Source organism: Poecile atricapillus, chromosome 1 (assembly GCF_030490865.1).
Source record: "Poecile atricapillus isolate bPoeAtr1 chromosome 1, bPoeAtr1.hap1, whole genome shotgun sequence".
Lineage (NCBI taxonomy): Eukaryota > Metazoa > Chordata > Aves > Passeriformes > Paridae > Poecile > Poecile atricapillus.
In genome coordinates, this window is record NC_081249.1 from 152,261,314 (window position 1) to 152,284,746 (window position 23,433).

Genomic DNA, 23,433 nt, shown 5'->3' on the forward strand with positions numbered 1-23,433 from the left:
TTAAGAAAAAAAAAATCACAGAACTGAAAAATTCCAGATATAAAGACAGCAGATACTAGAAGCTTTCATCTAACCCGACTACAGGACAAAGAATCTTAGCAGAGCTGGTGAAATATTAAATTGTCAACAGTGCAAAGATCTTTGATATGGAAGGGATGACCAAGTAACAGCTACTTGTATTTTCTGACCATTTAGAAGGAAAATGCGAAAGGACATGTTTGCTTTTCAGCTGGGTTAAACTAAGCTCTATTACATGAGCATTTGATTAGGAATGGAAAAGTTGCTTACCCTTTTGGACATTCCACTTGGACAGTAGAGTTAAAGCCATTATGAGCATATCTTAAAATGGAGTTACCTATGCTGATAATTAGAGACAGCTGAACTGGCGTTAAAAAACAAAATCTCCCTAATTTTCTGTTCCGAACTTCTCTTAAATTCTGTAATATCATGCATTCTACATGAATGCCTTGATCATTCCCTTCGTGACAGCCACAAGTGACATACTTTTCGTATGCTGAAATGCTGAGTTCTGTTGCCCATTTAGGTTCAAGGTGGCCCAGACTATTCTCGTTTCCTTCGCATGACTGGTGTTCTCATGCCTCCAGCGTTCACCACACGACTTCCCTATGGCTCACACCCATGAGTAGCAGTAAGTCTTGTTCTTATGAGTACTCTCACCCTATTTATACCATGCTGTTCTTCTGTAATATACCCTTCAACTGAGAACCACAATGCTTGATTTCTATATTCCAAATTAAGGGACAGAAAATACTGTGAAGCATGTTTTAATTTCATTCTGTTGAGATGAGAACACTGCTCAAGTTTGGCTACCTAAAATACTTTTTGCAGTATGAATTCCTATTGCAAATACCACTGTAGAATATAAGTGTTTCTGATGCTTTATTAGGATGTATCTTCTTTTCCTTGAATTACTTTTCCCATTTAGGAGGGAGGGTTTATGTGTTTTGAAAGGGCAGTTTAATGGAAGCTGACACTCACTAAGCACTGAGTGTCTCTGACACAGAGACTCTTTTGTTCTTAGACCAAATCAAAGAATGTCAGAGAACTGTTTGAGCACAAGAACAACAGACATTTTTTCCTCACAGTTGCTGTGACAAGAGGCATGCATATACAGCATTCCCCAAAATACCTTAAACTGGGTTTTTTCATTGATACAAAGGCATTCAGCCTGAAAGCTGACTTCTCTTGCAGTGGAAAATCCAAGTAGAGCAGCAATGAGATTTTATTGCTGCTTTTCCTCAGCTTTCCTTTGGTGCCTCTCTTTCTCCAGATATATTTTACACCACCAGATCGATCTTTGCAAAGAGCAAATACTGCATGCCATAAAAGATACTATATTGCTACAGCAGGAAGAAAAATGTCTGTGAGTGTGTTCGTTTTGCCTGAGGTAGAGTTGATTTCCTTGACAATGGTTAGTACACGGCTGTGTGTATGGATTTGAGCTAAACACAGGGTTGATAATTTAGAGGTGGCTTTATTTTTTTTATTGCTGAGCAGAACTTAGACAGAGCCAAGGCCTTTTCTGCTTCTCGTACTGCCAAGCTGGTGAGGAGACTGGGGGTGGGTTGGAGGCTGGGAGGAGACACAGCTGGGACAGGTGACCCCAAGTGACCACAGGGATATTCCAGACCACGTGGTGTCAGACTCAGCATATAAAGCCAGGGGAAGAAGGAGGTGAGGACATTTGGAGTGATGGTGTATTAATTCCTTGTCTTGCTTTGCTTGTGTGCGTGGTTTTTGCTTCATCTATTAAACTGTCTCTATCTCAACCCACATTTTTCTAACTTTTACTCTTCAGATTCTCTCCCAATCTCACTGGAGGAGGACTGAGTGGCTGCATAGTGCTTGGTTGCTAAGAGGGGTTAAAGCAAGACAGAGAAGCATACTTTGTATGATTTTTTTAACAAATCAAGAAACTAGAAGTATTTCCATTATAATCCTGACATTTTTTTATTAGGACTGGAGAAACTGGGGTTTACATTCTCATATTTCAATTCTACCCTGGCCCATTAATTTACTGTAAATGATTTACTTCCAGGACTAATTTTATATCTATATGAAAGAAATTTGATACTTCTCTTTGAATTCTTGTAGGGTGAAACCCCCTATGTTTAAGATAATACCTTGTATTATTTACTACAGCTTCATCACAGACTTTGGAGAAAAACCCTCTAGCAAGAATAAGGAGGAAACACTTCAGTCAGTGATCTAGCACTCTGCATTTCTGACTGCGAAATCTTATCCTAAATATTTTCAGACATGCTGAAGCACCTTCACTACAAATTTGCCCTTGTGAAGTGAAATACCCTCATTTTGTGTGCAGTACATGCCTACATCTTCATCTACAAACAGCAACAATTTGCAGTTAATAAATAATGCAAGAGGAGCTATTAAAACCCCAAAGAGCAAACACTAAAGATTGTACTTCATGTTGGCCTTAAAAATCCTGATAGTTCAGCTGTGGAGCCACCCCTTATGAGATACTTTCAAGTGAGCAATGTGACAAAAACAAAACACCGAAGACTACACAAAAGCTGGAACTAGGAAGGACAGTTGAGACATTAAAGGAAACCATAGATAACCTTGCACACATACCATGATAGAAAGAGGAACAGATACTATGACGCCTACCCAGTCAATGAATATAAGTACATAAGCTTTCTTCCCACCTCCCTTTCCTCTTTCAGTGCCATTCCAGAGATTGCCACCTAGAATAGACTTGGGGAAAAAAAAGGGATTTTAATCTAACATCTTCTAAGTTGAGGTGATTAGCAAACAGCTAACCATTAATGATGCTTTTGACAAGAATGGATGCCCAAAGTTATTAAACCTTGCCTGGTAGATAAATGGTACCTTTCTCAGCCATCTGTCTTACAAATGATCCTATATATACAGCTATTATTTCACTCAGACACTGGCAGCTCTGCAATTGTTCATGGCCTCAGTGAAGAATAATACCTGTCAAGCAGTTTCATTGCTCTGACTTTTAACAGACCTGTTTTCAGCTTGTCTCAAATGCTGCACAACTGCACATAGGGAAGCACCAGAAAAGAACAGGTATGATAAAGATCAAGGGCACTCACATTTCTCTCTGTGTATGTTTAAAACACCCCATGACTGTCCTGGTGAAATTTTGCTAGAACATGCTGCTAAAATTGTGAATGGTTCTCTATTCATTTATGAAGAAACACTAAACAGTCTGCAGCTTTTTGGCTGGTGTAATTTTCTTCATAATAGCAAGCAAGGAGCTGTGTTTTAAATCTGTGCTGGAAACAGCGCTGTTTCAGTTATTGCTGAGCAGGCCTTGCACACCACCAAGGCCTTTTCTGCTTCTTGTACCACCCTCAAAGGGGTTGAGGTCAAACAATGAACTGGGAGGGGGACACAAGCAACACACCTGATATCCCAGCTGACCAGAGGGATAATCCTGTACTGTACAGCTTTGGCTCAGAATATAAAGCTGGGGGGCAAGAAGGTAGTGGGGGGAAGACACACACTGGGAGTGATGGCAGTGTCTTCTCAAGTAATAGGTACATTTCTCCTCTTCCCTGGGACTCTCTCAGAAGGTACCCCATCACTTCCTCTGACTTGCTTACCTGGTGATGCAGACATCTCCAATCTGCCCCTTATCCTGCACACCCTCTCCTCAGGTTCAGCCACTGCTGATCGGCAGCGTGAACAGTGCTTACACTTCCTTATTGCTAAAACGTAATAGTATAATGCTTTTGACTAATCTCTTACAATCCTCAAATGGATGCAGTAATCTACTGTTAAATCTAACAGCCTTCTCTTTTATACTTCCTTATTCTACGTTTTCTCAAACAAATAAATGTCTCCAAATGGTGTTTTTCATAAAACCTGTGAAAATTTTGGAAAGGACTCACATTAAGATCTTAATACTTCTGACAAGTAAAGGCATTCTTTGCAGAAGTCCTAGTTCCAGGATCATGCCAAAGCAAAGAAAGCTTTCCTATGTCTGTTCTATCTGAAATAGGGAAAAAACCCAACTGGTTTGGCTGCAAACCAGCATGATGATTATTTTTAGTTGCACATATTGAAGAATTCCTTTTCAATATAGTATGAACCACCATCAACATTTTCTCATTTATTTTTTACCCCATTTTCTTTCTCTTCTCTCCAGGAAAAAACTACTTAACACAGATGAAAACTGTTTCCCCCTCTTTAGCAGCAACAGAATTTCAACACAACATGGGCTTCAAGTCCTCTGTAAGTTATCACCCTTTTAGCTACCAGAAACCTCTGAAACAGTTTAAAATGTCAATTAGTATTTTGTTAGATATCTATTTTCCACACTTCTAAAGCCACCTGACTTGCCTAGTTAACCAGCCTCTTTTTCAACCCTGGATTCTTGGCATAAACACTGAAGATCTAACATAATACTATGCCTCCATGTAACAGACCTTCACACCCAGTTAGTTTACTTTTGTTTAGTCACTGGAAAAATAAATAGTGAAATACTTTTTGGGCCTGTAACCCCTGCCAAAGCTAGCCACCATCAATAAAAAAATGTTGCCACAATTCAGATTGGATGAGGTGACAGCAAACAAAAAGACAGTAACAGCTCAAATAGGAAAAGCATAAATGAAACAGACATTAAGTACCATCCAGCACTTCCAGCACAAGACAGGTTGTAATGATGTGCTACAAAGCAGAAGTCGGTGCTTTGGAATTACTGTCCAAGTTACTGTTTATATAAATTCAGGTCATTACCCCAGTGGCAGCTGACCACTTTCATGAGGGACTAACTTTGAAATAAGAGAAAGCCATTTTTAATGTGAGACACGGCAATCCTTTGGGAGTACTGCTCACTACCTGAAGTAGTGTGTATCTCTATCTTCACAGATGCCACGACCTGCAGCTGAAGAACAATATTTTCAGTCAAATATTATCATTTACTTAGCACACCTAACATACTGAATCAGCAAACATCCATGCTTGAGCTTCTTCCATGACTCAAAGGTGACAAACAAAACCCTATCATCTTTTCCTTAATTTATACACAACAACAGATAAGGTTGATGATTTATGAAAGTCATAACATCAATAAAAAGATGACATGATTAAATTGATCTAAAAGAATGTTCAGAAATGAACTAAACATTTTGTCCTTCTATCTTCTAGAATAAACACACATTAACAACAGAGAAGAACTGACAAATAGTTATGTTCAATCTACAACAAAACACTGTCCAGATCAACTAACGTCTGATCCACCAGAGATCTATTTCTTTTACTAAGAGGTTCATACAGGTTGAGCACTGGAGATGTATGGCATTCAGCATCCACGGATAACATGAGTTCTAGCAAAACTTACCTAGTAACTACTGTAATTGAACAGTTAACAGTATTTGCCAACATGACATTTTTGAGATTACAATCAAAGGGATCACATTTAAGCCTGAAGAGAGATGGCAGCAAAGCCAGTTCCTGTTGGATATGTTTCTTGCAACAGCAGACCTCATTTGAATCTAAGGGATTGCTTCTCTCTGTGTAGAAGAATTCTACCTTTATAATTTTATTCTTACAGGGTAACTAAAATTGCATGTGTTTTGATAAAAAATTATCAATAAAATTAGATAGCCAAAAGAAGATATTAACAACCTGAGAATAAGCATTTCATAGAATGGAAAATAAATGATCAGAATTCTTTTTAACCTACATAGCCTTTAGGCAGGGTGCTAACTTCAACCTACGGTAATTATTTTCTGGAATCTGCTTAGACAGGAAATGGTTTAACCTAGTTTCCACTACTTCTCTTTTAATTACAGTACTCTAGAGAAATTTTTTATCACTATAGCAGAAAATATTTTTTATTCAGTTTTACTAGAATTCAATATAACTTTGCTAGAGTGAAATACAAAAATCTAACTCAAAAATAACTGATATTTTTAATAGAGAACTCAAATAATCCAAAGACAATTTTCATCACAGTAAAGTATTTAATGACAAAATCAGGGTTTCCAGTAGTGAGTCAAGAGAGCAGGTCCCACTCTTTTTTTTTTTTTTCTCCCCAGAATGGCACAAAATAATTTCTACATCTTTGAGAACTTCCAAGGAATTGGTTACAATAGATATCAGCAAGTATTACAATTCTGGCAAATCATAGCAAAACCTACCTACCTTTAAGATCAGTTTGAAGAGCGCACATTTTTGTTAATATTTCACATAATACACAACTTTTGCTAGACACAAAAGTAACCTTTTAAGACAGAGTTTGCAGTAAAGCAGTCAAGTCTAACAATACATTATTTTTATTCTGTTCAGAACTTTAAAAAGATAAAGAAACTATTAATATTGTTACAATTTACAAATACATTCTTTCATATGAAACATTAACCTGAATCATAGTATATGTTATGTACATGACTATCTAATAATACTAGGTTGTATACACTACAAGCTGTTCCAGAAGGAAACTGCAATGCTCTAAGATTTACCTTTGGATAAACATTTATACACCTTGATTTTTTTATTTTTTTTTTCTAAAAACTACCAAACCTTGTAGTTTAATGAACAGCAAGAACAAAGTAAACAGACAAACCACTCTTCCTTCATTCAGAAGACTTAGGTTACTTAGAGTTCCCATAGTAAATGGCTTTTGATGGCTGGATTAAAGTCCTGAGTTATGACAAAAAACAATACACTTAACTGGAAGATACAAAACAATCCAAAATGCTGAAAAACTCAGGTGGCATTAAAGCAATGTAGTAAAGTAATGTAGTCTGTAAACAGACCTCACAAGAGGTCTGGAACTTAGCAGTGCAACTGTGATATTGTCCTCCAGATGACATTCATGTAAACACTTGAAAATATATGCCTTTTTATCTAAATTTAGACAACCAATTCTTTTCATGTTTATCTGACCTGGGTTTTAGACATTTCTTCTAATTATCAGCAAACTTAGAGGACTGGCTAGATGGCAGCAGTTCAGAATCTACTTCTTTCTCTTGACAGAAAGACTTGTGAGGTTAGCAGCAGAATATAGTTTTAAAAGAGTAGAAAATATGAAAAGATAAATATGTGGTCAAAAATATACTCCTTGACTGATTTATAATCGATCTTAAAAAAAAAAAATAGCCTAACATTTTGTATCTAGCAGAAGTTTAATTTCTGTTTTAAAAATGGACACTGTTTTCCTGGTTAACTGCAGAAATACCCGGTCATTACAGTAGCATTCAGACATTTCCAGGGCAAGCATTAATTACACACAGCTCAATGGAGTGCTCAGAACTTGTGTTGCTAATGAACCTGTTCTGATTTATAACAGAAGTGGCCAAATTCCATTTCAGTAGGTGCTAGATTTGGTAACTGCTGGAGCTGGTGCTAAATAGAGCTAAATGATCATACGGTACTACACAAATGACCCATTCTCTCAATTCCCAGTGTGAAATTGAATAAAAAGATTCATACAAAACTGTTTAAATTAAAGGAAAAAAACCAAACCAAAACAAAACATGTAAATTTTGAATGCAATCAGCTAACTAGACAAGGTCCTTAGTTCAAATGAGAATACTTTCCTAAAGACAAGCATCTTTTTATGAAATGGGCATTTCCATGAGGTTTTCAGTTATTTCAGCCTGCAGTAAGTAAAATATTCTCAATTACTAAAGTAGCTTTTATCTCTCTTACAAGCACTGCTCTGAGGATTTTAGACTGTTGTGTCATTAATAATGCAAACATCATATTCTACAATGAATACAGTACATTCACATAATGCCAGCTTTTCTCTGGTAAGATGAGGGCAAAAATGAAGAGCAGGCATTTTCAGAAGATGAAGGCTGTATCTCCTGCAAGGATTTATTTTCTAGCTTACTGGTTAAAAAAAAAAAAAAGCAACATATTTTTTTTTTTCTCATTCTTGAAGCATATGAGACCATCTTAAAAATGTTAACAGCTGTGAAGGAAGAAGGTAACCTACTTATTTTTGTAATAGAAATACTGTGCATAAATTGCATATAGTGAATACAAATGAAGTAGAGTCACCCTTGCAGTGATAACATATTGAAAGCTGAGACACAAACTAGAAGATGATTCTAGTGTACCAAGACATGCTTTTTTGAAAGCTTCTATATTAAAAATCAGACAACTTGCAAATCAGACAACTTGCTAACAAAAAAGTCATTAAAATCAGACAAATTTCTGAAGTGTTCAAAAAAACTCATACTGTAGAATTTATGAAAAACAGGTATCTTGAAAACAGTGCACTCTCATCTCCCCAGGCCTTTGCACTCTCATTTTCATGGGTTTTTAGCCACACAATCACAGGTAAGAAGAAATGTTATTTTACTGTCAAGATTGCTAAATTGTAGATTGTGCTTGAGGGACAGCTATGTGCGTATAGATGTAAAAATGATTTTTTTCCTCATTTTGAAACCTCAAGCATACATGCTCTCTAGGTTTCAGCGTACTGTTCCAATAATCAGTCTGAAAATGAAAATAGGAACATATAAAATGCTGATATGAATGAAATTCAGATATGCACTTCTGAATGCTGGTGCACATGCAATGTGTCCTACATTAGTTACAAGAAACAATTTTCTCTGTTTCCCAGGACAAAGCAGTTTGTCCTCCACTATAGCCAGATGTTTAATTCTAACATTCATTCACATTCTGCTGATGCTACATTAAATGAAGAAAATTATACCCCTTTCTTTGGATTTTATTTCCACACATGTCCACAATTAGTTCAATCTTTTTTTTGTACAACCATGGAAGAATATTACTATTTTAATCCTGATCAGCTTGTCATTTGGTCCTTTTTCAATGTTTGCTTTCACTCCTGTAACAACTGAAATACAGGTAGAAAGTACCGCAGGACTGTGTAGCAATATTAAAAAAGAGGAACAAAATTAAGTCAGAAAAGTAGAAATGCAACACTTTTTCCTGCACAGAAACTGAAATAATGCATCTCCACTGAACGGGAAGGAAAAAGCACACAGAAGACTGAATCTCCTGTAAAAGTTGCTGATTGTAGCCTTTTCAGCTTCTCTTGAGAAGATTTGAACTTTGGGCAGTATCTCAGCATTTGTGCTTCATGGCAAGCTGAAAAAGAAAGAAAAAAAATTAGAGATATCACTGAGAAAAACAACAGCTGTATGAACCTAACGTGCCTAGTCTGGATAAGCAGAGTTTGTAAGACAGATTGTTCAAAAGATGCCTGAAATCCACGAACTTCTTTGCATACAGATATATAGCCATTCCCTTTCCTGGGATACACATGAAAAGCCTCTCTTTGCCATGCCAAAGAGGCAGGATTTATCTGCTTTCCCAGCTCTGTTTCCCAATGTTCCAATACTTTGCTATCTGTGAGGAAGGCTAGAGCAAGACACCAGAAACAAAGACATGCTTAGGAGAACAGTAATTTTGACCCAATGATTTTGATTAACTACAATCAGAAATTCTAGACAAGTAATTTGAAACACCTGTTCAGGAGCTCTGCCACTACATAATGATGAAAAATAAAAGCCTGATTGAATTTCCACCTCTGTGATTATCAATTATTTTCATTTCAAATAATTCAAAACTGGACTTAACTGAGAATGAGAGGGAGAAGAAGGAGATGAAGCGAGTTAAAACCTGTATAAAATGTGTAGACAAACTGACTTTGCAAACCAAGCAAAGAGCTTAGGGTGAGGTTCGATATAATGAAAAATTGCTATCTGTAGGTAATAGCATGCTAACAAAGCTGAGATGAGTGAACCCTCTGGGAACTTTCCTAGAAAACAGAACTGGTACGGGCAATTAAAATTCACTCATTTGTTAGCAGTGAAATGATGACCAATAAATGACTCAAACTAAACTGACATAAACCTTTGATACTCAAGAATATGGTTACAAATATGCTTATTAATATCTGTAGTGATATACTTGAAATGCATTTCACCAGGAAAGAACTTAAACCAACACATTTCTTTCCTCAAACAAACAATTTTTTTAAAATGTGTCTTTGGCAGGCAACTCTGAGAAGTTTTTATTATACAGAATTTATGACTTTGAAAACCTGTGCAGTCACCAACAAATGGAAGGGATTTTTTAGGGGCAAAGAAGGTGAAGAAGGTGTCACAAGGATTTGATACATACCCTGAGCTAAGTTCAAGCCTTTATACAGCTAAGTATAGATACACACTTTCATTCCACAAACTGTGACAGACAAATGTCTGACTTTAACCTACTGAGTCTTATCCTGCTGAAATCTTACCTTATGTGCAGTTTCTGCGAACTGCTGAGCACTGTTTTTCAGCTCCTCTGTCTTTTCTTCTGCACGACCTAGCCTTTCACCACGCTCATTCAAGGCCTGGCTTGCCTTCTGTACTGCACTTGTCACACTGTCTGCTGCTGAATGGAGTATGCTGTTTCCTGCAACACCAAAAGAAGCCATTAGAGCACTCAAGCATATATATGCATTGTATTAAATACAATTACTTTAATTTATAATGTTCTAGAGCTGGTTGTGCTGTCTGGACTGGCCTCACTTCACAACAACCTCTCCTGAGGTGGTTGTAAGAGAGTGATGAGATCCCACCTGATCCCCCTCAAGACTACACAAACCCAGCTCCCTCAGCTATTCCTCAAAAGACAAGTTCTCTAGACCTCTCACGAGCCTTGTTGCCCTTCACAGGACACACCACAGTATTTCAATGCCCTCTTTAAAGTGAGGGGCCCAAAACTGAACACGGTACTCAAGGTGTGGCCTCACCAGTGCTGAGAACAGAGGACTGGTCACCTCCCCAGTCCTGCTGGCCACACCACTGCTGATACAGGCCAAGATGCCACTGGCCTTCTTGGCCACTCAGGCCCAGCTCTGGCTCTCCCTGAGCCTGCTGCTGACCAGCACCCCCAGCCCCTTTCTGCTGGACAGCCACTCCTGCCCAGCCTGTAGCACTGCCTGGGACTGCTGTGACCCAAGGACCTGGCTCTTTGCCTTAGTGAACCTCATGCTGCTGTCCTTAGCCCACTGATTTGTCCAGATTGCTCTGTAGAGCCCTCCTTTCCTTGAGAGATCAACACTCCCATCCATCTTAGTGTCATCTGCAAATCTGTTGAGGGTGCCCTCAATCCTCACATCCATAAAGATGTTAAACAGGATTAACCCCAAAACTGAGTCCTGGAGAACACTGCTAGCAACAGGTTGCCAACTGGATTTAGTTCCATTCACCACATCTCTCTGGGCCTGGACATCCAGCCAGATTTTTATCTGTCAAAGAGTCCACCCATCCACGTTGCAAGCAACCAGCTGATCTAGGAGGATGCTGTGGGAGATGGTGTCAAGCACTTAACTGAAGTCTAGATAAATGTCCACAGCCTTGCCCTCATCTACTGAACAGGTCACTTTGTCATACAAGGACATCAGGGAAGTCAAGCAGCACCTTCCTCTCATAAATCCGTGCTAGCTGGGCTTGATCCCCTGGTTGTCCTGGCTGTCCTCATTTTTTGCCACAGCATTAAAACCAGATATATAATACTCTTAAAAGAATTATTCTGGTAAAGGTATGAAACAAATTCAACACAGCTGAAGCAAGCACAACAGCAAATCTGCTATTAAAGTCTGTTGTTCTTACCAACATACAAAGAAAGTGAAAATAGACACAAACACACTGCTTTTATCATTAACCTGAGAAGCAAACCTACTTCAAAAATATTCTCAGGTTAAAAAAAATCGAACACGAACATTAGTTTAAAGGGCTATTTTGCTACTAGTTTGTTGTAGTTTAGCCCCAGCCAGTTACCAAGCAGCCCCTTGCTCACTCTCCCACCAGCAGGAATGGGGAGAGAACTAGAAAGGTAAAAGTTAGAAAACCAATGGGGTGAGATACAGACAGTTTAACAGGGAAAGCAAAAGCTATGCACAAAAGTAAAGTAGAACAAGGCATTAATTCACAGCTTCCCGTGGGCAGGCAAGGGTTCAGCCATCTCCAGGAGAGCAGGCACCCATCACACAGTAACAGCATCTCATGAAAACAAATGTCATTGCACCAAATTTCCTCCCCTTCTTCCTTCTTCCTCTCACTTTATGTACTGAGCATGATTTCATATGGTCTGGATATATCCCTTTGGTCCGTTGTCCAAGCTGTGTCTCCTCCTACCAACCTCCCATACAGGCACAACTTCCTTGCCAGTGTGGCCAGTATGAAAAGTAGAAAAGGCCTTGGTTCTATGCAAGCCCAGTTCAGCAATAACAAAAAGATAAACAAATATTATCAATTCCACGTTCAGCACAGATCTATCACATTGCCCTGTACCAGCCACTGTGAAAAAAACTAACACAGCTGAAACTAGCACACAGTTTCATTAGAAAAAAAGAACAAACAACTCTTTCAGACCCAGTTTTCAAAATATAATCCTTTCCTTAGGCCAAACAAACAATGAATAGTGAAACTAAAGGCTGCCCTGATTAGCCTGTGGAGCACAATACAAGCTGCATATGCAGGAAGTCCTGAGATAAAGAAAACTGCCTCACAATTTTATTAAACTAAAACTCAATTAGTACTAAACCATGGAAGTGAGGGAGAGACTTAAGAACCTACACACAGTGACTCACAGATAATGAGTCAATATGAGAAACAGCAGTAAAAGAACACTGGTCTCCTATATACCAATATTGTTACATTTTGCACATCGGGAGTTAAAAAAAAGTAGATGTAGAACTGCTCTTTTTCTATTGTTGCATTTAGAAAAGGAATACAACAGCTAGCAATCTTGTTGAAGAGATTTATATCTAACAATATTGTGAGCTGGAACTTTGCAAAGACAGAAATTAATTTTTTGAAGTGGTCCCTCTTCAGACACTGAGGGGTTTGACTGTAAAAGCAAACAACTTTACATACTGCATACTTCCTTACTTTAAAATTTTTCAGTCAATTGCTATTTTATTCATAATTTTTTAAAGGAGATTATTATTTTGGCTTCTGTTCAGGCAGCTTTTCCAATAAACACACGTACTGAGCAACCCTGGACTGGAAATAGTTTTCCTTTTTTTGGTGGTGTCATCTAATGGCTTGGGCCTCCTGTATAGTGTTAGTTTTCTAGGATAAGTTTTAAAAGCTCCCAACACTGAATTAAATCTGTTTTTTACAAGAACACAAAGCCTCTGCTGAATTCAAGGAAAGCAGGCTACGTGGATAACCTTATAAAACTAAGAATCTTCTGAAGTCTTAAAATATGTTGGGGGTCAAAATTTAATATATTGCTGACCTTCTGCCTGTCAATAAGAAACTACAGAACAAGAATATTTTTCATTTTTTATACTCCTAAAACTATTTGTAGATTTGTGGCCAAAGATAGGTATCTATTTCTCCACATTATTTTCAGCAAAGAAGAATGAACTTGAAAGTTTGGCACAATGATAGTAACTGTTTTTCCCTCTAGCTAACAAAATATTGTGTTCTCTCCAGGTAAGATCTGCTGTATTTTCTCATGGGCAGTGACTTGCAGAGAAGCTGCTATTCTGACGACTGTTCTGAAGAACTACTTTTGGAGTATCTTTACCAATGGAAAAGTCAGGAAAACAATAAAAATCTGCTCTCATCTATGAGCAACTCAGAAACCCACATGTCAGTAGTCTATGAAATTTCATCAGTGTATTTCTAGAGCATGTGTAGGTGGCTGCTGGTATGACTGACTATGCCTCATCCCTGTATTAGTATCACTGCAGAAATAGCAACACTTGCACTGGACATACTGGAAAATGATTCCTATGAATAAATCATCTACAACCTGCAAAACTTATAAGCTGCTCTTCAGGAGGTAACTACTCTGATTCAAAATATCCTGAGAAATGTTTTCCATGTTGATGGAATCCTTAAGGATTTCAGTAAAGCTTCTCATATTGTCTTCCACAGGACCCTTCTGGACGAAATGTCCAGCAGAGAGTAGGATAAACACATCATGCCATGGGTGAACAACTGGCTCATGGCTCAAGAAAAAGGGTGACAGTGAATGGGGTGACGTCAGACTGGGGACCTGTCTCTAGTGGGGGTTTTGCAGGACCCAATTTTCAACAATTTCAAAAAGGACTTGGATGCAGGACTCAAATGTATCCTGTGTAAGTTTTCAGACAATACTAAATTGGGAAGAGCTGTTGAGTCCCTGAAAGACAGAGAGGTTCTGTAAAAAGGCCTTGACAAATTAGAGGGTCACACAATATGAAGTTCAGCGAAGAAAAGTACTGCATTCTGCACCTGGGATGGGGCAACCCTGGATCTATCTATAGACTGAGGAACAAGATGCTGGAAAAGCAGTGCCATAGAAAGATCCAGGTCAATGTCAAAATGAACATGAGCCAGCAGTGCCCTGGCAGCCCAAAGGGCCAGCCCTGTCCTTGGGGGCATCAGACACAGCATCACCAGGCAGGTGAGGGAAGGGATTGTCCTGCTCTGCTCACCTTGAGTCCTGTGTGCAGGTCTGGGCACCACAACACTCAAAGAATGTACAGCTATTTGAGAGTGTCCAAAGAAGGACTACAAAGAAAGGATCTAGAGGAAAAGCCATACGAGGAGTGGTTGAGATCACCTGGCTTGTTCAGCCTGAAGGAGACTGAGGGTAGACCTCACAGGAGTCTACAACTTTCTCATGAGGGGAAGAGGAGGGGCAGGCACTGATCTCTTCAGTTTATTTTGGATATTAGAAAAAGGTTTTTTAAGCAGAGGGTAGTTGGGCACTGGAATGGGCTCCCCAGGGCAGTGGTCACAGCACCAGCCTGACAGAGTCCAATCAGCATTTAGAAAATGCCCTCAGGCACATGGTGTGACTCTTGGGGTGTTCTGTGCAGAGCCCGGAGCTGAACTTAGATGGTCCTTGCAGGTCCCTTCCAACCCAGAATATTCTACAATTCAAGCTGTATCAGAGGCTCTTACACCCTGTGAAGCCAACTTTAGGATTTTTATCAGGCACAATGGGAAATACATCCTTTAGCCACCATAGCCAATATCTGAAAGATACAGAAACATTGCAATAATCAAGGATGTGAAGAAACTAATTGGTCTCTAGAGATACCATTACTTAGATTGCATCACTTGTTTTATCACACATTCATAGAAGGTTCATTGCATTCTCTATTAGCCATATCAAATAGATTTCAGCTCAATGCAGATTAATCTTTACATTAGTGATAACTCTACAGTGACTGATTTGCAAAAACAAGCATTCAATTTTAATTGTACATGTATTAATAAAACATTTAGCAACTACCTGCTTCTGAGAAGGAAATAAATGTATTTAGCTTTGATTATTTGTTATTAGCATTCTTACTGTTACTGTTAATTTTCTTATCTTATTGTTGTTTTCAGTAGATTTTTCTTATCTCAACCCATAATCTTTGCCTTTTGTGCTGCTGCTGGAGGAGGAGGGGAAGTGAATGCTGATGCAGTTTTGGTTGGAGCACCAGAGAGGGGAATACCATACCTAAACCACAATGTTGCTATAAAAGACAAAATAGAAGACTACATACATTTTGCACTGATCTGATTTGAATATTCATTATGTTTCAAGAAAACTTCTGAAGATGTTAACAAAAATCAATGGACAATTATGAAAATTACGAAAATGCAAGAATCAGCAGACATTTTCAATAAAGTTTTAGAGGAAAATAAATATATAGTGATACTTATCCAGTATATTTTCCAAGTCTAAGCCTATTTGTGGCTTTGGGGTTTTCTTGAGTCAGAGAGTATCCCTGTATGCATCCTGACTAAATTATTTACATAAACTTCCCAAAAAATTGAACTACCCCTACTTTTAGCTCTGTTTGAGCTAAAACAGTATTCTCTCCAACAGATCAAATACATCTGGACGATTTCTACTGTTTTAACTCCCGTATTTCAATATATGCAAACCAGAAACACAGAAATGAAGGAAAAATCAATATAGCCTGAAACACAGCAGACAATTAGCTGACAAAAAGCTGAAAGCAGCACATGATCTGAATGATTTCTGCAGACCAGAGGAAATAAATTTTAATTAAGTCGTGAAGATGAGGTCTTAATGAAAACAGAAGAAAAAAAAAACCAACCCAAAAACATGAAAAAATAAATTACCTTAATTACCCTGAGGGTGCAATGGTTCAGTATTTTTATTCTTTAGCAAACACAGTGTATTCACATTTCTCAGTGTGGCTTGCAAAATCTTAGATCTAGGAACAGCTGTGTTACAAAAAGACCAACCCTTGTTACAGTATTGCAAGGCACTATAAAAATCTCTTCTACGGGCAGTTTAGTAGGACAAGTTTTCTTGGTACAGTCATAAGAAAAAAGTTTTATTTCTGATGCTAGTGTCCTTTTATTTTAAATAGTGATATTAAATAATAAAGGGGCCATTAGAGTAAAACAAGAAAGATTATTTTCATTGATGAGGTATCTTGATAACGAAAATACTTCCTGCTCCACAGAGATTTTCTTTTATTCAGTACTGCACAGCAATGATACCATGTAAATTATTCATACTTTGGAACAGCTTAACTAATTACAGAGTCAAATTTCAAGCAGTAGAATCAGAAAAATTGCTTTAGCATATCTTTGTGTCATTCTATTATAGGAATTTGTCTCTGATCATTACTCTGGTCAAAATGTTGTTAATCTTTGGGTGGGGGTGAGGGCTGTGGATTATGCTGTTACTTTTACTGCATTTTCAGCAAATTTGTTCTTTTTAAGCAAATAACTTCTTATAGATAAATCATGACAAATTAAAATCAGAATTAAATTACATTCAATCATGATGGTTAATATTAAATGGGGGGATTGGGATAGATGATCTCCAACGTCCCTTCCAACCCTAACAATTCTGTGATTAGTGCTTATATTAATGACAAACCATTACAGTCAAGATTATTAAATTCACATAAATTTGCACCTTTGGGAAAAACTTCATCTCTGAAGATCCAAATGGGGAAAGAAAACAACTTTGTAGGCAGTAACTTCAAAAACCCTGCAGGAAGAAATTTGCTCTCTAGAAATTTGTTCTCTAGAAAGGGTAATTTTCTTAGGGAGGATAAAACTAATAATGTCCAAAAAATCTACTGTGCAGTGACATTTACCTATTATGACAATTTTGAGTTAAAAAGGCTTACTCTGGGAAAGTTCTGGAATTCAGCAGGATCTCAAGCAATACCACTATTACAGCCAACCTGACAAGAAGCAGAACGTATAATTAAAACAAAGAACAGCAGCTATGCACCATGGCAAGCTTCTGTTTGAGAATGAGCTGACAAATTTAAATATTAATCTTAAATGCTGCTCCCCTGGGGTGACAAGTGAGAGCTGTGAGACATGTGAACACTGAAAAACTTGCAAGCTTTCCTGATTTTGACTGGCTCACAGGTAAATTCCTGGAAATGGGATAACTCCCACATCAATTTTTATTGATATTGATGCCATCCTATAAAGTATGAGGTGTTTTTTGGTTAAATCCCTTCAGCCATTTCTGCCAGTAACAAAATGCTGTCCTTATTACATTTTTTCATGACCACAAGCTGAAATATTCAAACAAAATCAGAATATTTTACCCTAGGGAATATTAAGAATGATGAAATAGATTTCATATAGGATAAGAAGATCTCCCAACCAGTGACTACTATGCAGAGTTATACTTAATATTTAAATGAAAAATAATCTATTTGTAATGAAAGCCTGTGGTACAAATGATGCAAAAAGAATCAGTCATCACCTAACACTCACCACTGGCCTAATGCTCAGCTAGTCCCTGAACAATGTCTACCTTGGGAAAAGGCTGTTTTCCCTCCAGTTTTATTGCTGAGAATGCTGTTACATGGCATAGAGCATGTCCTTGGTCAGTTTTGGTCGGTTTCTCTGTGTCCCCTTGGAGGCCATTTGCCAGGGGCAGGCAGACAGAGGGGATGATCATGAAGGTCTTGACACTGTGTAAGCACACCTCACCTGGTGTGTTACCAACACAGTTTTGGTCACAAATCTAAAATACAACACTGTACTGGCTGTTATGAAGAAAAATAAGCTCCATCCCAGCCAAAACCTATACAAAGCCTAATACACTTTTTCCTGTCAAGGCAGTCCAAAGTGTTAACACGTCTCCTGATGCAATTTTGTTGCTTTGTTTCAAATTAAATTCACCAAAGTACTGACATTTCTTTTATGGTGGGTGGGAGATTTAGACAGCAACATGCCCTAAAAATGAACCACAGATGTTTTTGAAACAAAGGTATTTCTTGCAGACATTGTGTCAATACTATTGATTGAGCTTCAGCTTAAGTAGTGTTAATTATTACTGAGAAACATAATGCATTAACCTGCTACAATGGAGGCATGGAACAAAGTGTATTTGTCAACAGATTCCTATTTCTTCACCAGGTAAATTACTTTGAAAATTCTGTGTTTGCTATTTAAGCAGCATATTCAAAATCACCAACTTCTATTACCACCTAAACTGAAAATAAATTTATGGCTCACAGCTAAGAATGAACACTGAGTAAGAACTGGTCAAGGTCAGGATGAAATCAGTAAAGACCAATGGTTGGAAAACATCAGATGAAAAATGCAGCATCTGACCCGAAAATGACTGGCTGTGCCAGCCCTGTCCTCAGGGTAACCCAGGAGCTATACATTTAAGGACAATATTTTAGCAGCATCTCGATCACCTAAGATTGGTATGTCTGACATATGTTTATGCCTGAATAGTTTTTTCTGCTAATTATGCACCTTACTTTCATCTGCTTCAATCAGCCATTGTCAATAAGAAACAGCTTGAATGTTGCTCTTAGAGACAGCATTCTACAAAAACCCCATCCCTTCTTCCACCCTCTCAACTGTACTGAATCACTGAAAACGACATTTTAGAATGAAACAAGTGCCACAGAGAGCTCATGAAGTAGTTGCAAGTTTTGCTAATCTGAAAGTTTCTCCTAGTCTGTCAAGGTTCAGGTGACTCCCACATATTAGTTATATTCACCAATCAAAATCATACATTTTGTTGGAAGAAAGAATTATGTCACAAAAAAATAAGTTAAGAGATGCTCATTACTGCAACATGGCACTGAAGACATGAAGGCAAATCTCTTCCACTGCTAAGACTGTCATGAAACTGCTCACAATAAGGAACAACTTAGTCTGGAAAGATACTCAAAGAACACCTCAATAATTATAAAGGATTAAGTGAACTCTAGGCATCTAACTCAGAAAGATACAGTGTTCCAAAATCAACATATTTAGACTGAAGAAGTTTCAGCTGATGTGAAAGTTTCACTTCACACGTCCATTAGCTGCCTCTCCTTGCTGAGCACATTCCTTTTGTTGAAATCATCATCACCAGAGAGTTACATTTCCTAGACTACCATTAACCCAACACCTTCCATCACATCTGTAACACAACAGCTGATTATAGAGGTTCACAAACACGTTCCCTCCTTCTTCATCCCTGTCATCTCCCTTCCAACTGCTACACATCCTTTCATGTATATTGGTGCTGTGCTGACAACCTGGGTTAAGAGCTCTCTTGAGAAAAAGAGAGAACAGCTACTAAAAATACCCAAACAGAAAAAAAAAAACACCTTGAGATAATACACAGAAATTATAGAAACAGTACTTCTGTGATTGTAATCTTGTAAGATAATATGCTTACAACTTAATGAATTCCTGTATCACACAAATGAAATGTTCTCTAGATAATTTCAATATTTTAATTATCATCCAGAAAGGACAACTAAGTGATCTGAAAGACAAAACATTCATAAAAAGTTGAATCTTTACTAGATTTCCAGCTTGAAAACTTGAATCTGAACTTATATCTGAACATCACCTTCTCAATTTATCTTTCAAAGATAACTTACTTCCCAACTTACATTTGATCCATAATATCTAGAAGTCGCACAGCCTGGACAGGAGGATTGCCATGGACCTTCACCTTCTTTTTACCAATCATGGAACATTAAGTGTCATTGTGCTCCCAAGGGACACAATTAATGGTTCCACCTTTATAAAAGTCTTATTCTGCCCTGAAAAGGGCAGGTTTCAGAGTAAGAAGCGATCTCAAACTGGTTACAGTACTTTCCCCTGTTCTCAGGTGGGCTAGGCAGTTTCTTCTGACACATCTGGATCTTTTACTATCCATCAATACAAAAAATGGCCAGGAAGAGATGTAAATACAAAAAGGCAGCCAAATATTGCATATTATGTTGATGCAAAGAGACTTCTACTTTAAAAATTCATCTAATATGGCATTTTGTCCAAAGCATGTAAGACAGAAAAAGGAAAATACCCCAGTATGTTATAACCGCTCTTCAAACCTCAATAGAACTATTCAGATTTGACCCCATACTTTTCAGTCCTCCTGATTTGCAATACATAAGCCCATAATATCAGTCATAGTAACACAGAGCATTTTATATTGCAGCATATTCTAATATAACCCTAGTTTGCCACTTCATTGCTTCTGAACATTATTTATATCTGCACACAATTTTTGTGTGACTGAAATCTTGTACTTTTAAGGCCAAAAGAGGGCAAATTTATCTCAACTCTCATATGAAGAAAAAGCGTATTTTGTTCCCTCTAGTAGTTAAATAATACCTATAAGCCTGGGAGTTAAACAGATGCTTGCAAGTTATTTTCAACAATAATAAAGAACACCTTGTGCATCACAACATTATACTTTAAAAAAGATCCTACCAATTACAGAGGATGTAGGAGGTAAAATGATCATCCTGACTGTTCAGCATCTTCATTAGCAAGGAACAAAACAAGATAAGCAACAGAGACAAATTTCTTCCTCTGCTCTCATCAGCCATGTCAGCTCCTTAGATTTGCTACATATGTTATAGGATGGGAAAAAAATAAAAATCAATCTAGTAGGTAAAACCTCAACTCTTGTTTTAGCCTTGAGTTTAACCTATTTTCCACCAAAAAAGCTAAAAAAGAAAGGTACACACTTTTCCTGGATTGACTGACTGAAGAATGTGTGTGTATTTCAGATCCCTGCAATGACTACAGCCTGTGTAACCATTCCAGAGGTGCACTGGCTATCCAGGGTCTTGCAAACAAGACTATCACAGCTGCACCCTGAAGAGGCTGTGAAGTCTTCCTGCTGACCTGAGTAAATTCTCTGATTTTCAGACTGTTATAACTACATGAAGGATAGTACTTTACTCACTAGCTGATTATGCTTGACATGTTTGCATGAGCTTTACTAATCACAACTTTGTGAAAATCTATTCTGATGGAATAGAATTTCTTCCCTTTTGCATCACTCTCAAGTATGAACTTTGTAGAGCAATCACAGTATCCAGGTACTCAGCTGCCAACTAACCGTGAGTTGAAGTTCACAGTGAATGAAGAGAAATCTGCTATGGTCCTGAAAGGGGGATAAGGGAATCTGAAAGACCTTAATTTGTCTAAAGTGAAGCTAATAAAAACCTATCCAGGCCAGCAATGATTCTCCAAACTGGCAGCCCTAAGTCAACACTGTAGAGAACTTTACACTTGGTACCTTCCTGCCCAAATCTATAACCAGTTTTAAAGCTTCATATTAGCACAAGCCTTTAGAGGAGAAGGAAGGAGGGGAGAAAGCAACAGAAAGAATAGTGTTTATATAGGTGTGCAAACTGAGGGTATGTACTGATAAGAAAAAACAGCACCTGACCAAGGTAGCAATTTTGTATCTTTGCCAAATGTAAATAAAAGCAAACATGGAAAAAAACCATTTGGTATTAGTGGTGTGGAAGTAGAGAGGAACAGAAAATGTTATACAGATCCATCAACTATGTATCATTTTAATGACGAAAAATATGCAATGCAATAAAGTCTACCATGAGTGAAGCTGATGTACATTCAATCTGTTTTGCATTTTATGAGTGAGTTTAAATACTGTGAAGAGAGAGACAGAAAATCAATAAATTACCTACTTAGAAAATTGCTGTTGTGCCACAGTGGGCATTCTGAAACAATCCTTTAGTGAGTAATTCTGAAAAATCCAACACTTTGACCTAAGACATCACCAAGACTACACACTGTGTTCTATTTCTTAATATTTTATATTAAACAATAATGCTAACCAACCCATGAATATCAAAATGTCAAGTAATTGCAACTAAATTCTGTGAGTTATTTTTCAAATGGCTTAAGTAGCCTGGAAGACATTTTTATCTTTATCTGCTATCTAGACAGATGATCTACAGTTCTGTATTTTAAATTTACCTCTTCAATGTCCAAAATCTAAAGAGCTTAGAAACCTGGGCTAGGAGCAAGCTTTCATACATGTGTTCACTTGGAGACCAAATTAAAGATCTTGGATGCCTAAAAATTAGCTTTTTGTTTGAAGTCAAAGAAGAGTAGGGACTAACATTCTATTCCAGTGTGGATGCTGAATATATGTAATTAAGCTAGGATAGAATGACTGTTAAAATTGAGGGATGGAAAACCGAATTAGACAGAACTGAAACGGGCTATTTTATGCATCAGCATTGCCATCAGGCTTTAAAAAAAATGATTATGTACACAGAATTGAAATGCAGGAAAGAGATTAAAATAGAGTATTTTATTGTTTAGCAATAAAATACTTAATAGTATTTCTTTGTTGTAGATTTAGTTTTGCTGGATACAAAATTAACTTTGTGTTAACAACCAGAAAAACTAAAATTAAATCTTCATTTCTTTATTCCTTTAACTAGGCTCCTGAATCTGGAAGTTCTACTCCAGGTGACCTGGAAAGGATTACATTTTATTACAATGTGGAACAAATGGATCACCTCCCAACATCCTAGCTGTGAAGCAACACTTTTTATCCTCTTTCCCTACTATTCCCAGAAAGTCTGGAGATGAAGAATGCAGCTTAACTCATGCTATTTGCCTTGTCCTTACACAGGTTTAGAGTGGACTTTTTCAAACATTTAAATATGATTTCCCTATTTAGTTTTTGGAAGCCCTGGACTTCCAAAAAAAAGTCATATCCAAAGGTAATCTGAATTGTGAGAACATGGCAGGAGGAAAACACAGCTGATTTGTTCCACTGTAGCAGTGAATTCTGAGCTGCATGTTTTGAAGGTTTACAATAATGCAATAAACCACTCAAAGATAAAAACAAATGAAAACCAACAAAAAACTGCAGCCTTTATACCATACTTACTACAAATTAAAACACAGCAATCAAATATTGCATCTGAACAATCAAGAAAAATGTTAGTAAATAAGACTATCCAAACAAGGTCTTCTACTTTCTTATGTCAATATGGGAACTGTGAAAGAAAGAAAATGCTAAAATGCTTCAGAAGAAAAATGACCTATGCTATCAAAGTAGAAGAGGGCCATTATAGATGCTGAACTGATCCTATCTATGTCAACATAAGAAGTTCAGAAGAATGAAAATGTCCACACTAATGAATTCCTGCTAGTCATGGTGAACTACAACATACTAGGTTTAGAATGATTTTTGGAATGG

General features: G+C 37.5%; 1 protein-coding gene across 2 annotated transcripts in view; it reads right to left on the reverse strand.

The window, feature by feature from the left end:
• Window positions 1-5,961: 5,961 nt before the first annotated feature.
• STXBP6 (syntaxin binding protein 6) overlaps window positions 5,962-23,433 on the reverse strand; it is a 105,470-nt gene continuing 87,998 nt past the window's right edge. For both annotated transcript variants that reach the window (XM_058829302.1, XM_058829301.1), the window contains exons 5-6: window positions 10,241-10,398; window positions 5,962-9,084 (exon numbers count right to left, since the gene is read on the reverse strand). In XM_058829302.1, coding sequence (XP_058685285.1) covers window positions 9,061-9,084; window positions 10,241-10,398 — 182 coding nt within the window. In that variant the 3' untranslated portion in view covers window positions 5,962-9,060. The remainder of the gene's footprint in view (window positions 9,085-10,240; window positions 10,399-23,433) is intronic.